The sequence below is a fragment of the Diplotaxodon limnothrissa genome, linkage group LG18 (genome assembly GCF_057381915.1).
Source record: "Diplotaxodon limnothrissa isolate DT_005_m linkage group LG18, D_limnothrissa_male_GT1.1, whole genome shotgun sequence".
NCBI lineage: Eukaryota > Metazoa > Chordata > Actinopteri > Cichliformes > Cichlidae > Diplotaxodon > Diplotaxodon limnothrissa.
In genome coordinates, this window is record NC_140613.1 from 32,581,112 (window position 1) to 32,597,272 (window position 16,161).

Consider the following 16,161-nt stretch of genomic DNA (forward strand, 5'->3'; position numbering starts at 1 on the left):
AACTAAAATCCACTTAAATGCCACCACCAAAAGATAATTGAATCTTGTCTTCAAGTTATTCTCAATGAAAACTCCAGCATGGCTTTTAACTGTAAGCTCTTACAACTTACTTTAGGATTACGTTAGAAACAGACTTATTTCTGTTTCAGAAAGGATGGAAATTACTCCTAAAGTGTGATGAGGCTTGATTCAGTTCTGAAAAGTTTAGTGGTTCCTTTTTTCCCTAAAGAGAGTTATTACTTCAAAATTTAGACTGTCGACTTGCATGGCTTTTCTCACGCTTGTTGGTTTTCCTTCCTCTCATCTCTCTGCTTTTTGCCTAGACCTCTTCTCGTCTGTCGGTCCGCCCGTCCAGTTCAGAAACGCCCAGTGCCGCTGAGCTGGTGAGCGCCATCGAGGAGCTAGTCAAAAGCAAGATGGTAGGAAATATCAAATACTCACACCAACCAGGCCCAGTTTATCAGAAGATACCACAGACTGTATATAAAAGATGGACGTAGCAACCATGCTATTGCCAAATCCTTATTTTGACTGCCATCATGTGAATTTTCGGAGCCTGGAGTGAACATATTAAGACGAGAGGGTGGAGTGCTAAGCTAATACTAAGATAATGCTAGCAAGCTTAAATTGGCAAGTTGCTGAGTTTCACTCAGTAAAGCTGAAGTATAAACTTCTTGAACAAAGGTTGCATTGTTTGTCCAAAATTTGATTAAAATGTTCAAAAATACACCAACATTAAGAAAACAAAAGAAAGGAAACATGGTTTTGAGGTCCAGTTGAGTGACTCTGAGTAAAAGTGGTGAGGACAGATAGCTAGCAGCTATAGCTATAGCCCACGTTAGCATAGCTGTCACTGAAAGTGTCCACATGCCCTAAACTTTAAAGAACAAAATCTAATTAGGTGAGTTTAAAAACAACAGTCCAGTGTTTACGAAGAGCGAAAGTAGCTTTAGAAACCATCTAGCAATCAAGTAAGTATGATGAAAATGAGTCTGCCTCGAGTGGCCATCAGGGGAACTGCAGGTTTTGGCATTAGACTTTTCCTTTGTTTTCCAGCTCCAGAAGTTTCTGCTTGATTCAATCGCATTAATTCTTTGTTAGCTTCATATCAGCTAAATTAAATATATTTTTCTGCATTTTCTGTTTATTAAGCTTAGTTGTGTCCATTTCAGAGTCATTAGGATTAAGAGACTTTATATAAAGGAAAGAAGGATTTCTTCTTGTGAACAAACTGCTTTTGTTGTGCAGGCTCTGGAGGACAGACCCAGCTCTCTGTCTGTAGAACAAGGAGACAGCAGCTCTCCCTCTTTCAACCCCTCTGACAACTCCCTCCTCTCCTCTTCCTCCCCCATTGAAGAAATGGACGAACGCAGGGCCAGCATCCTCAAAAAAAGACAGTAAGTCTACTGCGATCTCACGCAACAGTAGACTAATGTTTAGGGAGCTCTAACGCTGCTTTTATAGCTCTCATTTTAAGTCTGCCATCTGTGGTTCTCCTCTCTTGCTCTAGTTTCATTCTGCTGGAGTTGGTGGAGACAGAGAGAGATTACGTCAGAGACCTCGGCCTGGTGGTGGAGGTAAGTTTAGTGAAACATTTTCTATGTGATGGATCTTAAAATGAGTTCTGCGAGCTTTGGCGACTTCCTGTTGTGAATCCTTCGTGTGTTTCCATCACAAGGGCTACATGAGCAGAATGAAGGAGGAGGGTGTCCCTGATGATATGAAGGGAAAAGACAAAATTGTGTTTGGCAACATCCATCAGATCTACGACTGGCACAAAGAGTATGTAGGGGAATGCACACACACACAGACGTGTGGAGACTGTAGAGTTTTCCCTGTCCAGAATCGGCGCTTCAGTAACTTCTGTTTCTGTGTCGCTCAGTTTCTTCCTCAGGGAGTTGGAGAAGTGTTTGGAGGACCCTGACAGACTGGGACCACTCTTTCTCAAACAGGTTGGTCTGCAGGGAATTTCCAGCTCCTGCCTTCTTTGTAATTGCTTCCACACATCTGATCAAAGTGTAATTGTGTGTGTGCTTTATCTATCCAGGAACGGAGACTAAACATGTACGTAGTGTACTGTCAGAACAAGCCCAAGTCAGAGCACATCGTGTCCGAGTATATCGACACCTACTTTGAGGTTAGACTCTGGTATTTTGGCAGCTTTAGGTTCAAGTGTAACTCATTATGCAGCTGTTAAAGAGACACATTTGATTTTGTAGGACCTGAAGCAGCGGCTGGGACACAGACTGCAGATCACAGACCTGCTCATCAAGCCAGTCCAGAGGATCATGAAGTACCAGCTGCTGCTCAAGGTTAGGCTGTTTCTATGCAGTAGAGGGCGCCAGAGCCCCAGCTGCTGCTTACATACCCTTTATATTTTGCACTGTATCCAAATGCCCCTCGCTGTTACACGTAATGTACAAAGCTATTATTTTACTTGTGTTTGTTTGTGCATTTTAGGATTTCCTGAAGCACTCTAAAAAGGCTGGGCTCGAGTCTCCGGATTTGGAAGTGAGATCCAAATAAAAAACCCCAAAAAGAAAACACAAAACATAAATTTGAAAAAGAAATTATGCAAAACAGTTTGAGCGATTATACCAGTCTTGTTTATTTCTGACTCTTCCAGAAAGCAGTGGAGGTCATGTGCATTGTTCCAAAAAGGTGTAACGATATGATGAATGTCGGCCGGCTTCAAGGGTTTGATGTAAGAAGCCATTTTTCTCAGTGATCGGTCAAGCAATACAACATCTTCCTTAAAGCGTGCGTTAACATTTCTCTCTCTTTGCCTCCAGGGGAAGATTGTGGCTCAGGGCCGCCTTTTGCTGCAGGACACATTCATGGTGTCCGACCCCGACGGCGGTCTGCTCGGCCGGATGAAGGAGAGGAGGGTTTTCCTGTTTGAGCAGCTTGTCATCTTCAGTGAGCCCCTGGACAAAAAGAAAGGGTTCTCTCTGCCAGGCTTCCTCTATAAGAACAGCATCAAGGTAATGATTTAAGGAGGGAGGATGTACACTTGTTACTTTCCCCACTTGAAGAATGTCTGTTAATATGCTAACAATGACGAACATTTCTGCAGGTTAACTTGATTTAATTATTCCTAGTTGTGTAATCTTGTTTTAGTGAGCAGTTTTAAAGTCAGAAGAATATCTTTCTCAGAAGAATAAACCATGTTTTCTATAAAAATAGGCCGCAGGCTTCGTTTGGCTCAGCTTCAAAAGCAAAAGACATTTACCTGAAGCAGAGCTTAGTCTGTCAGTCTGTCTGGCTCCTCATCAAGTTCATGTAACAAAAGCTCAGACGCTGCTCTTTTTAAGTTGCTGCATTGCACTGATTTTAGCAATGGACTCTTGACACACAATAGTAGTGCAGTCCCAAGCTGCCTTTGTTAAACATCTCTTATGAGTAGTTTAAATCTGTAAGGCAGGTGAGCGTGAGGTGAGAGGACGGCGTGTCCGCGCTTTCAATAACAGTGCTGGTTAAGCCTCAAAACGCATCCTGAACTTCGCTGTACTCTGCAAGAGCACTTTTCACATGTGTGAGAGAGGGAGGGGTCGAGATGTTGGGACAAAATACTGTATACCATTCTTGATGGAGCATGTAGTTACATTAATTTAAAAGCCCTGTGCTCAGTTGGCGTTAACCCTTCATTCAGGGCTGCTTTTAATGACATTTGATTTTATTTCTCAAACATTTCCTTCTGCCTGTAGTGAACCTTTAAGCCTTTGCGTATAACAGAGGAAAGTAAGGAAATTGAGCCCATGGGAAATAAAAAAATACAAATTTAGGAAAGGTTGACATGATTAAATCTCAATATCTCTGTTTGATGTGTTTTCCCTGTTTTCTTTTTTTACACCAGATAAGCTGTTTGGGTTTAGAGGAGAATGTGGAAGGTGATCCCTGCAAGTTCATTCTCACTTCTCGGTCAGCCAACGGCGCCGTGGAGTCCTTCGTGCTTCACTCCTCCCATCCAGGGGTGCGCGAGGTCTGGACCCTTCAGATCAGCCAAATACTCGAGAGCCAACGCAACTTCCTCAATGGTAGGCTGCTACACACACACAGACACACACAGACACACACACAGAGGACTTATAGGTGATGTAAAAGAACTGCTGTGTACATGGCCACCCTTGTCTCTTGCATCTTATCACAGCTCTGACCTCACCAATAGAGTATCAGAGGAACCATGTAGGGGCAAGCAGTGCGCCCAGCATCGGAGCTCCAGGTGGGGGCAACAGCGGTTCTAGTGCAGCCCCCGGAGGTGGAGGTGGAAGCTCCCAGAGTAGCTCCATCCCTTCGGGACCCCAGGGTGGCTCTCGTCGGCCGTCCAGGATCCCGCAACCCTCCCGCCTGCCCCAACCCCTACGTCACCACCCCGGGGCCGACCCGGATGGCTCCAATAAGATGTCAGGTATGAAACGTCTGTCTGTCCTTGTGAAATTTGACTTGTTTGACCCAATGAAAGATGTGACTGAAGTCTGAGTTTTACTCGCTTGTGATCCAGGTTTGTCCCCTCGTCCTGTCCCTCCTCCTCTACTCCCTGTGGGGGGCAGCCCGCAGGGCAAGCGCCCTATCCACACCACAGAGGACCAAGCTTATACCCCCATCCCACGTGCTACCGTTGGGCCTCTGCCCTCCACACCCACTTCTAAACCACGGCCAGGAGCCGTGTCTCCCATGGCCTCCCCCATGGCCACTCCCGCCTTTGGCAAGGACACTCTCCCCCCTCCCCCTCCCAGCCCAGGCCAAAACCAAAAGTCTGGATCTGGATTCTGGAGCTCAATGCCGGGCTCTCCAGCCAGCCGGCCTGGCTCATTTACCTTTCCGGGTGAGGCGGGAGAGACTCCGGTGCGACAAAGCTCAAATCAGAGCCAAACCCACAGACACTCCACGCACAGCAAGGAGGCCGACCGCATGAGTACGTGCTCATCGGCCAGCGAGCAGTCCATCCAGTCCACCCAGAGTAACGGGGTAAGACCACTACCTGCTGCCCAGTGCTGATCCGACTAACCCAGCGGCAGAGGGGGGGTCGGTCTGTCCCGTCTGCCTTGTTGTCTCCTGTCCTGCTGCCAGCGCTACTAATCTGTCCCTTACTACGCATCTCTGACAACCTCCACTGCTCTTCAGCATCATCCTCTGTAGCTTTAGACGGTTTCTGAGGACAATCTCTAGACAAGGCTTCAACTGTCAACATGTTTTCAGGCTCAAAATCTTTCTAGCGGACCTCGCTCACCTCTTCACTGATTATCTTTTAAGGCTGTCTCTAGATTCTTAACTCTAACAAAGCTTATACTAACACTTGACTTCTTCTGGGCCGTCTTCATGGTGTGTTACTTAAATGTACTTTTCCTGCAACTAACTTCTGACGTTTGCGGTTCACCTGCAAACGTACTCAGAGATCCTTTCATTCAGCCTAACGTTTCTCCTCTCGTCTTTGCGTCGAGCTGCAGAGCAAAGACGAGTGAAATGGAAAACTTCATCTTATTCCTGCCTTTCTTCATCCAGTTAGCCTTTTCCGAGAAGAAATTAATAACTCCCTGTTTTGTCTTTCTTCCGCTCGAATTTCTTTTTACAAAGCCTCCACTTCTTTTTCTCTTTATCTCATCAAAAGTGGCACTCGCTAGAGATGTCACCCCACATGTTTAGATTTGAAAAAGTTACCGTGTTTAATGCATAATCGCTGCATGTCCATCTGAGTTTGCCCTTACCGTTTTCCATCCCTGTGGTGCAGAGTGAAAGTAGCAGCAGCAGTAGCGTATCCACCATGTTGGTGACCCAGGACTACACAGCTGTGAAGGAGGATGAGATCAGCGTCATTCAGGGCGAGGTGGTCCAGATCTTGGCCAGCAACCAGCAAAACATGTTTCTGGTGTTCAGAGCATCCACCGAGCAGGGCCCCGCCGCCGAGGGCTGGATCCCCGGATTTGTGCTGGGACACACGTCGACCGTTGTCCCCGACTGTCCCGAGGGATCCATCAAGTAAGAGCACGATGAATTTTCAAATTCATAATATGTGCACTTGAGATTCTCATCTGCCGTTTTTATCAAGACACTGAGCTCACTGCCGTCATTTTCGTTCTCCTAGCAGGAAGTCTTCATCCTGGCACACGTCCCTGCGTATTCGCAAGAAGTCTGAGAAAAAGGAGAAGGAGGCAAAGAAGGAGACAAAGCTGGAAAATGGTTACAGGAAGTCCAGAGATGGCCTGGCCAATAAAGTTTCTGTAAAGGTGAGTTTCACTTCACTTCAAAACTCTACAGCGATGCCTCGAAGTTACAGACTGTTGACATTTGTTTATCTTTCTTTCCAGCTTCTAAACCCAAACTACATCTATGATGGTGAGTTTGAGCTCCAGACCCGATCCCTCAACATCATTCCAGGTTTCTCTTTGTCACTGCAGCACACTGCAGGAGCTTGTCTGTATCAGACGCATTCTCACTGCACTGCAAATATCAGTTGGCTTTAGGCTAGGTGTGGGGTAGAGGGTGCTGCTGGAGGCGGGACATGTGATGCTCGCTTGCTCCCTGCAGATTTTCCATAACCTGCATTCTCATTGGCTCAATGTGGCATTACACAGATTTGGAGCCTGTCTGTCAAACAATGACAACAGCAAATCTCTTCTTTCCTTTCAGTTCCCCCAGAGTTCCTTGTACCTCTGAGTGATGTGACATGTGACAACGGAGAGAGCGTCACCCTAAGGTGTAAGGTTTGTGGGCGACCCCGGGCTACAGTCAGCTGGAAAGGGCCCAACCAGAGCAACCTCACTAACAACGGACACTTCAGCATCGCCTACAGGTAAATAGCCGAGCAGGTTTTACTCCTCGCATCAGCTTTGTTGAACACACTAACTCGAGAGTGAACCTGCCGCCCCACTCAGCTACACTCACCCTGTTATGATGGAATAGATGAATAAAGGAGTGTGTGTTTGTTTCAGTGATACGGGTGAAGCGACTCTGCGGATAATCGGCGTAGCCTCTGAGGACGATGGCGTTTACACGTGTGTTGCCACCAACGAGCTGGGCAGTGTGACATCATCAGCTAGCCTCAGAGTGTTGGGTGAGCGTAGAGACAGACGTGAAACGTATGCGATGAGTGTCACTGCAGATTTTATTGAACCACCTCCTGCTTTCATGTGTCTCAGCCGTGTCCACTGACGGGGTCCGAGTGAGCTGGAAGGATAACTTTGAGTCTCACTACACTGAGGTGGTTGAACTGGGAAGGTAACAGACACGCTGTGAGAATTCAGAATATAAAAGCTACGGCAACAAAAAACGATAAAGTAAACGGACCGACTGTGTCGTCTTCTCGTCAGGGGTCGTTTCTCTGTCGTCAAGCGCTGCGACCACCGGGGCACCAAACGCGCGGTGGCTGTGAAACACGTCAACAAGAAGCTGATGAGGAGAGACAGAGTGACCCAGGAGCTCAATCTGCTCCAGAGACTCCAGCACCCGCACATAGTCACCCTGATTGACACCTACGAAACTCCCAGCAGCTACGCGTTAGTCCTGGAGATGTGAGTAAACAGCAAAGGCGGAGTTAAACCCTACATACACACACACAGCTCTGTCACGTCATACCTCCGACCTGATGTTTTGCTTTGGGTTTCAGGGCCGACCAAGGCCGTCTGCTGGACTACATCGTGAGCTGGGGGAATCTGACTGAGGAGAAGGTGGCCTGCTACTTGAGGAACGTTTTAGAAGCTTTACACTACTTACACAACTGCAGAATAGCACACTTGGACATAAAAGTGAGTCCTCACTTTTTCATTTTCCTCCAAACATTGAAGCCATAAAAAGGTTGACTGACATGTGGATGCAGTGCGGTCATGTACAAACCATGATGATGAATGAATGAGAATCCATGAGGCTAATCTTTGCTCTCGTTACAGCCTGAGAACCTGCTGGTGTCCCACACCGCCAGCGGCCAGCCAATAGTCAAGCTCACAGACTTCGGTGATGCCGTGCAGCTCAACAGTGCCCACTATGTTCACCCTCTGCTGGGCAGCCCTGAGTTCGCCTCCCCAGAGCTGGTCCTCGGAGAGCCCGTGTCGTTGACCTCTGACCTGTGGAGTCTGGGCGTGGTCACCTACGTGCTGCTGAGCGGCGCCTCCCCCTTTCTTGACGAGAGCGCAGAGGAGACCTGCCTGAACATCTGCAGGCTGGACTTCAGCTTCCCCAGGGATTACTTCCAGGGCGTCAGCCAGGCGGCCCGGGACTTCGTCTGCCTGCTTCTGAAGACCGACCCGGGCAGAAGGCCCCCGGCCGGCCTCTGCCTCCAGGAGCCGTGGCTGCAGGCTGGCCAAGGCGACGGCCGGGCAGAGGGCTGCTTGGACACCTCCCGCCTCATTTCTTTCATTGACAGGAGAAAACATCAGACCGATGCCCGGCCCATCGGAGGGGTCAGGAGCTTCATTCACGGTCGCCTTCAGCCTCGGGTTTGAGCAGCTCTCAGCCTCAGCGCTCCGACCACAGCAGGAGACGCTGCTCAGTTTGGGGTCCAGCACTGAGGTTGAAGAGACTCTTTATGGTCTCGATGTAAAAAGAAGGAGAAAAAAATGAAAGCTGATCTCATCCTCTTTCACAGATTTTTCACTAAATAAAATCCTGTTATCCTTTTAGGTTGTTTATTTGAGACCTGCTGAGGTCTTCAGCCAATCAGAGCCCAAGAGAACGGAGTTCTCACCAATCATAAATGAATGGATGCCCTCGTCTACTGCTGCTTGCTGGTTTCGTCTTTTTGTAGTTAAGTGAACAAAAACAGTTTTAAAAAAACTATTATGAAGTAAGTTATTTTCCTCTGCGCGAGTTGAAGCTGATCAGAAGAGCCAATCGATCAAGCCTCAACGCCACCACACGGGCGCAGCTCCTTCAGGAGAAACCGATGCCAACGGAGCTCGCCACAGAGAGCAAATCGCCCTCCAGGAACAGACGGTGTGTTTTTGTCTTTTACCCTTAAACAGTAACTGGCATACTTTTGAGAAGCAACCCTTTCTTATAGAAACAGTGTATAGAAAGGCACAGTAGTGTCTCTGATTCCAAGGAGGAAAAAAACAAACACATCATTGTAGAAAACGCTCATAAGTTGAAGATTCGTGTGCTACTCTGGACACTGCAGACAGGCGGAAACCGCGACAGAGCTCATCAGCTGAGACATTTATACATCAGAGCTTCTCGATGGCTGCGCTTACATTAATGTACCCTAATCTAATCTGAGAACACCATGATGACCGTGTCGTGAGTAACAAATGCTGCACTGTCCAACCCGAGAAGAAACAATAGACGTTCGTCTTTTTTTTTCTTTTTTCTTTTGTCTTTTCCTGTGTTGCGCAGATATGACATGTTTAAGCCTTACCTTGTATAGAGACTTCGGCCTTCTTCCCCCTCACGTTCGCAGTGGACTCGAGACTGTTGGAGCCCTCGGTGGCAGCGCTGAATGTGGAGGCGGCGGAAGATGAATTTACTGTAAATGCACTCATTGTATGTTATGTTTGATTATCATGTGCAATGTTGCGGCTTTAACATTTTATGCAACTATTTATGAAAACATCTGTTGTATCTGTAATAAATCTAGAGAAAAGCATGTACTTGGTACTGCAAGCACTGCTGGTAGTTTGTGTTCATTCGATCGCCGAGTGTTAACGACCGCTCCGGGGCCAGGCCGCGTCAGAGGTCACGACCTACAATCATCACGTTTTGATCAAAACTAATTTAACACTTTTTTTTGTACTGTATGCCTCTGTAGTATTGGTACACCAAAGTTGCTCTAGCTTTATAGTACTTAATAAAGAAATGGTTTTATTGTGATTACGTTTCACTTGCGTTAGGCCATCCATGACCATGTTAAAAGATTGTTTACACGAGTAAATGTCAGAGGAACACTTTTAGTTTACTCTCTTTATACCTTTATTAAAAAGGTGGGAGATTAAAGGACTGAAATGTACTCTTGGATGGGAGCTGAATGCAAGATTTTACTTACAAAGTGTTGTTTTCACTTTATGTACAGATACATGTTGCCAAAATATTTCTTCCATTTAAAAAAAACAAAACAAAAAAAACAACAACAACAAAAAAACACCTAACCAGTAACCACACAAGATTACTATGGTAACAATAGCACAGATAAGTCCAGTAAGGGGTTATGATCAAATCAGCCCCCTCTTAACCTTTTTTAATTTACTTCAAAAGGTGTACACACAGGCCATTTTAAAACAAGAAGACTGGACTGGATACCTCAGTTTGGGGGTTTTTTGTTGATTTTTCTGTTTTTGTCACTTTGTTGTGTTTTTGTTTTCCCGTTTTTGTTTCATAAATTGTTTTTTTTTTTAATTATTATTATGTTTGCATGTATATTTCTTTGTACAAATCATACATATTCTCTCCTGTAAATAGTGTCATTTTGCCATCACTCATTTGAAAATTAAACTTCATGAACACACAGGCCCCGTCTGACATTTACGTTCTTTTGTGTTTGTTTTTATTGTTTGTTTGTTTAGTTATTTATTTTCTTGTGGGGGGAGTGGGGCGGAGGGTCTTTAAACGCTGAAATAAACATTAAAGCAAGTTTTGTTTAGATCGGGTTGCAACATTTTCAAGACTTTGTTCATTTTCCCATCATCTGCTCACCACTTTCTTTCTCTTTTTTTTTTTTTTCTCTGTACAGGTCAGATGGTTTGATTTTGTACAATTCCGTGTTGGAGTTTAGTGACGTAGGCTGACGTCATCATTTACAGGACTGGTAACAAACTGACGCTCACACTTGCCTAAAATACCTACAAATACTTAACACTTTCAAAACTCTTCATTGGGACTTTTTCTTTTCTTGATTTGTTCTGCATTGGAAACTCATACCGTTTGAGCTCTATATGAAAGATAAACAGAACTTTCAGGATTTAAAAGCCAGTGCACATGTGCTTTAAAGTGGCATTAATCCTAGTGACCAGCAGGGGGAGACTGATGCATTTGCAAAGAAAATTAAAAGGGGATGCAATTAAAAATGCACATGATACAATTATGGTCTCAGTCCATGGTTTCATATTTTAACTGTTCCTACACGGTGTTATTATGAAATGACTATGCTTAAACCCAAAGTTTCCTCCACATCGATGGGAGGCAGTTGAAGTGTTTCAGGCATCCCAGACCAGGAGAAAGAAGATGTCCCTCAGCTGGCTTGGGAATGCCTCACGCTTCATTCACAGCAGGGCAGTCATGTTCGTTTGTGCATGTATTTGCCTGCAGAAGACAGGTTTTCAACCAGTGCAATCCTCAGAAATCCCTGCTGCACTCTGCTCGACGTGGACGACGCTGTGTGTCGCTCACATGCTGAGTTGTTGACGAGTGAGGTGAAACAGTTCACCAGCAATGGGAGAAAAGCAAGAACAAATTAAAATAAATATTAAAAACTACAGCGTGAAAGGTAAAGACAGTGGTTTCAGTGAACATTCTTTACTTTTTTAAGCATATTTTGCACTTCAGCTCGTTGTCTGTTAAACTGTACGTACTTCATCAGTATTTTATAAATAAATTTATATGAATAATATATATTAGATGAAAAACACGGGGAAAGCAAAGGTTGTTCTGTGTGTCCACTGTTTATATATCAGGCCACAAGATGAAGAAATGTCACAGTTGGCTGCATCCATCTTTTATATGTGGTCTATGGTACAGACACTTATCTGCACACTGAATATCTGCTGTTTCTTCACCATAACACTCATAATTTGTCAGCTGTTATGTCTCCTAATACTTGAATAACAATTTTAAAGACTCCCACAACTAGTAGTGCTGTGGAGCCACTGGTTGTTGCTTACAGGTGAGGACATGTATCTGTACTGAACGGCATGTTATGGTAAGTAAATGAATGAAGAAAACTCCACAGGATTCTTTTAATATTGTCCGATATGCGTAATCAGTCGATTACATCATTTTACATCAACATTTTATATTGTGTGTGTGTGTGTGTGTGTGTGTGTGTGTGTGTGTGTGTGTGTGTGTGTGTGTGTGGTTAGATTAGATTAGCAGCCATTTAGCATCCGAGTTACCACGAAACATTTACAAAGATCAGTAGGGGAGACCGGGGATAGTTGTAACGTGGGTCAGTTACTTCCAGTTTCTCCAATCAGGGCTAAGTTTCAAATGATGTGACTCATCCTGTGCATGCCCAATTCAGTTCTGCTATCACATGTGAAAAATCAGCACATTTTGTCAAACACAGACAATTTAACACGAAAAAAAGTAATTTGTATGCCAAAAAGTAAGTTTTTCTACTTTATTTCAATGTTTAATAGCATTATCTGCTTTGCAGTTAAACTCATCAAACTTGAATTATGTTATTTGTATGTCTATGGGGATATATTCTGTGTAGGTCTTTAGTGCTAATGTTTTAGCCATTGGCTGTAATGTTAGCTAGTTCATGGCTATAGGAGTCTGGGTCAGTTGTAACAATAATGCAGATGTTACAACTTACCACACTATTACTTTAACTTATATTAAACAAGTTGGGGCAACGACATCAGCAGAGAGAGGTTCACTGGTCGCTTTTGTATATGTGGTTAATGCCATTGGCAACACAATTCCTCCACTGTTTGTGTTCCCACACATACATTATGCAGACCACTGTGTCAGAGATGGACCAGTAGGAAGTACTGGTAGTGGAAATAAATCAGGATGAGTGCAAGAAACAGATTTCCTCATCTTTCTGAAGCACTTTGCAAACCACACCAAGGTATGATAAAAAGTAATGGAATTGCGATGCTGGTGAACAACTACATTTTTTCAGCTTCATTGTTATGTTCAAAAGTTGGTGCAAGAGTTGTAGGTTATAATGCCCACTGAGCCAATGAGGCCAAACTCAAGGAAGACCAACCAAAATTAATGAAATATTCAGTTGCAGAAAATTCCATAACTTGTCTTTTTTGGGGGGTTGGAATATGTTCAAAAGCTAGATTTCTGCATTCTGTCACACACACAGCTACATAAATGGATGTAAGTGCATTCATGTGTTGAATAAAAAAGATTACATGTTAATGTTTTGTCAGTACTGTCAACTAACCCAGACTATGGGGTTAATTGTAACATTTCACTCTTTGTGTTTGAGACCATACCATGCAATGGGTAATTGTGCTGCAGAGAAAATAGCTGCACTATGTAATAGCAGAGACATGTAAATACTTTGCATTACATTTTGAATCCACTACCTTAAAAGAGCTCTAATTTACAGAAATGTCAAAAATGTCACAACTATCCCCGGTCTCCCCTGTCGGCCTGGCTGTGATCTCTGCCACAGGTAGTAAAGCAAGCTAAGCTTGTTTGACTATCCGCTACAAAGTAGTGAAGTTTCTTTAAAGAACAACTGAAAAATGTTACCCTTTAACAGCTATGGAAGCGGCCTTTGCAGGGTTCTAGTCAAATACCTGGTCTGTACCGCCCCCAAGTGGCTCTTCTCTTATATTGACGAGCGGCTGCTTTACAAACCTCACAGATATTGACGACTTAAAAGTTGTTTTGGGTGGGAAACAGATATTCTGTGTACACATATCTACATTTCACCTTATGAACAGAGCGATAGGTCAAATATCCTATAACATTTGCCCAAATTCATTCATTTAAACCATCCAGAATGTCCAAAAAGCTTCTGTAGAAAATGCCTTCTAAAGACAATTTTTTAGGTATAGCAGAGCTGTTATTAATCTTTTTTTAAAAATATTTTATTGTATTTATTTAATCTTTTTGTCAAATGTGGCTTTCTGGTATTGTGGTTAAAACATCTGCATTATACGTGAAAGTTTCCTGGTTTGGTACTGTGAGGATACACAAAACCCACCCTCAGAGGGTCATTAGCTAGTTCACAAGCCCTGATTGTTGGGAAGTCTGTCTCATGAAGAGCATCCGGTGTAAAATCTGTGCCAAATCAGACATTTGGATCATTTTGCTGTGGTGACCTCTTGGGAAATAAGGGAGCAGCTGAATGTAGCTCTGGTTAATTAGTATATAATAAAACCTGTTACTGCAGGGTTGAAGCAAGCAGCATTTATAATTTTCTAATCCTGGGTTAGTGAATATTTTTTGCTGCTGTAATACCGTGAAATTATTATTTCTTCTCCAGATGTGCACAAATGTGGGTTTAAAAACCCGATACGGTGTTTCCGTTTCGTGCTCACAGTTTCCACTCTTTATAAGACATTAAAGACCAGTTAGAAACACTTATGTGTGAACAGATCTTTGCACCATCTGGTGCCTTATTTGAACTTGTATGACTCAAAGTCAGCAGGTTTCTGACACTGGGGGCGTTCACGTGCAGTGGGATGTTCCAGTACTTTTTAACTGAAATAAAACTGACCTCAGCATGGGCACACCTCTCCACATGCCTTGAACTGGCTTTGACAGCTTTTGCACAGGACGGGCAAGATTAAAGATTAAAGTGTGCAAACAGGAATATAACATGTTACACAAGCAAGATCAAATTGCATCGATTTACTTTACTCGTGCTTTTGTCTGTAGGTAAGTCAAACTAATAAAATAAATTATTTGATTCAGGTAAACAAAAGTAATTCCAGTGACATTCAACATGTTGCTCCAATGATGCAGTGGTGCAGGTTGAGGTGTTATCCTTTTCTGCTTCAGTAACATTTGATAACACTGATAATAGCAACTTGTGAGGTGATAGATGCACCACTGTGTTGCCCAGCTATTTGTATACTTACACATTTATTAGCCTAACTACATGTGAGGTTAGTTAGTGTTCTACCCTGTCCTAGTTTAGTGGTAATTGGTCTCAAAAAAAAAAGCACTGGACTGGCTTTTTGCACTGCAAGCTGCATCCACACACCTAGATGGACAGATCGGGGGGTAGTGAGGGTTCACTGTCTTACCTGAAGACCTTATGAGTGTTGGACAATGTGCTCTAAATCTCGAGCCACCGTAAAAAACGGAATATTTGGGGACCTTAGTGGAGAGCCAGGTAACCAGTGAAGTGGTCCATCCGGGAGATGTGACTAAAAACAAAAAGTATCATTTGTACTACACTCCGCACAAATTATTAGTTCAATTGAAATCAGTTGTAATTATATAGTGCTAACTAACAACAACAGTCACCTCAAGGATCTTCATATTGTGAGATGAAGACCATACAGCAACACAGAAAACAATCCAACAATCAGATAACTCTGTATGAGTGAGTGGGAAGGAAAAACTCCCTTTTAACAGGAAGAAATCTCCAGTAGAACCAGGCTCAGGTAGGGGAAGCCATCTGCCGTGACTGGTTGGGGTCTAAGGCTCATCTATTTTTACTCAAATGGCTAGTGGGTTTTATCAAAAGAAGTAAATAAAAGAATAAAATAAATAAACAAAAGCAATTTCCTTTTAATGTTACTTTATCTTCTGCACGAGAAGGGAAATGTAGAGATATGCAAAGTATGCAAGACCTGGATTGAAAACCAGGAACAGGTTTGATGAATCCAAATTTGAAAGTTCTGGTGCAACAAAAACTTGCAGAAACTCTACAGTGACTTGCAGGATCTACAGTCACCTGTAAAACACGGAGGCTCCATCACAGTTTGTGCTAGAAACCGGCAAAAGGTGTCAGGTGTTTTTTCCCCCCAGAAATCTCTGCAGCTGTTTCCCATTTCCTGGAAAAATATAAAGAAATAAGGGGTGGCACAATACTCAAAAGTAACTGTTTTTTGGATACAATGGACAATCCTAGAAGCTAACTAGCTATCTCTGTAGCCTTTAAATTACATTATTTATTACAGTTAAATATATTTGCTTCACATTTCAAATGAAAGATTAATTGATGATAAAAAGGCAAAATGAGAAAGACAGCTTCCTGTACCTTATTAGACTGGAATACTCTAAGGAGTATCTGATTTACTAATCCTGAAAATCTTCCATGAAGAATGAAAATGTCCAAAATTGGAATCTGGTTGCAAGAATAAAAGCGAGTGAGAGTACATAGCGTATCTAATCCAAACTTCAAACAGCAGAGAACAACAGAGCAGGAGTCAGGCATGTTTGGTTTATAGCAATGTTGTCTTTTATTCTAATTTCCAATAAACAGAGAATATATCAGTCCCTTATTTGTACAAAAAATACCTGAAAAGGATACAATGTAGATCCAGGAGCCGCACAGACAGAATGAAGCAAAGCACAGTGGAGGAGTGTACATCAGAA

General features: G+C 43.5%; 1 protein-coding gene across 5 annotated transcripts in view; it reads left to right on the forward strand.

The window, feature by feature from the left end:
• The window catches only part of LOC146613997 (triple functional domain protein-like), a 77,912-nt gene extending 68,155 nt beyond the window's left edge, over window positions 1-9,757 (forward strand). For 2 of the 5 annotated variants that reach the window (XM_085378649.1, XM_085378650.1), the window contains exons 42-62: window positions 324-419; window positions 1,249-1,397; window positions 1,511-1,577; window positions 1,679-1,782; window positions 1,883-1,952; window positions 2,048-2,137; window positions 2,220-2,312; window positions 2,461-2,511; window positions 2,627-2,704; window positions 2,793-2,984; window positions 3,857-4,037; window positions 4,151-4,408; window positions 4,502-4,968; window positions 5,729-5,976; window positions 6,086-6,333; window positions 6,628-6,790; window positions 6,930-7,051; window positions 7,137-7,215; window positions 7,308-7,508; window positions 7,604-7,742; window positions 7,884-9,757. In XM_085378649.1, the coding sequence (XP_085234775.1) occupies window positions 324-419; window positions 1,249-1,397; window positions 1,511-1,577; window positions 1,679-1,782; window positions 1,883-1,952; window positions 2,048-2,137; window positions 2,220-2,312; window positions 2,461-2,511; window positions 2,627-2,704; window positions 2,793-2,984; window positions 3,857-4,037; window positions 4,151-4,408; window positions 4,502-4,968; window positions 5,729-5,976; window positions 6,086-6,333; window positions 6,628-6,790; window positions 6,930-7,051; window positions 7,137-7,215; window positions 7,308-7,508; window positions 7,604-7,742; window positions 7,884-8,435 (3,648 nt within the window). In that variant the 3' untranslated portion in view covers window positions 8,436-9,757. Of the gene's footprint in view, window positions 1-323; window positions 420-1,248; window positions 1,398-1,510; window positions 1,578-1,678; window positions 1,783-1,882; window positions 1,953-2,047; window positions 2,138-2,219; window positions 2,313-2,460; window positions 2,512-2,626; window positions 2,705-2,792; window positions 2,985-3,856; window positions 4,038-4,150; window positions 4,409-4,501; window positions 4,969-5,728; window positions 5,977-6,082; window positions 6,334-6,627; window positions 6,791-6,929; window positions 7,052-7,136; window positions 7,216-7,307; window positions 7,509-7,603; window positions 7,743-7,883 lie in introns of all 5 variants that reach the window. The other 3 variants (XM_085378652.1, XM_085378653.1, XM_085378651.1) reach the window with 3 other exon arrangements.
• Window positions 9,758-16,161: the final 6,404 nt, after the last annotated feature.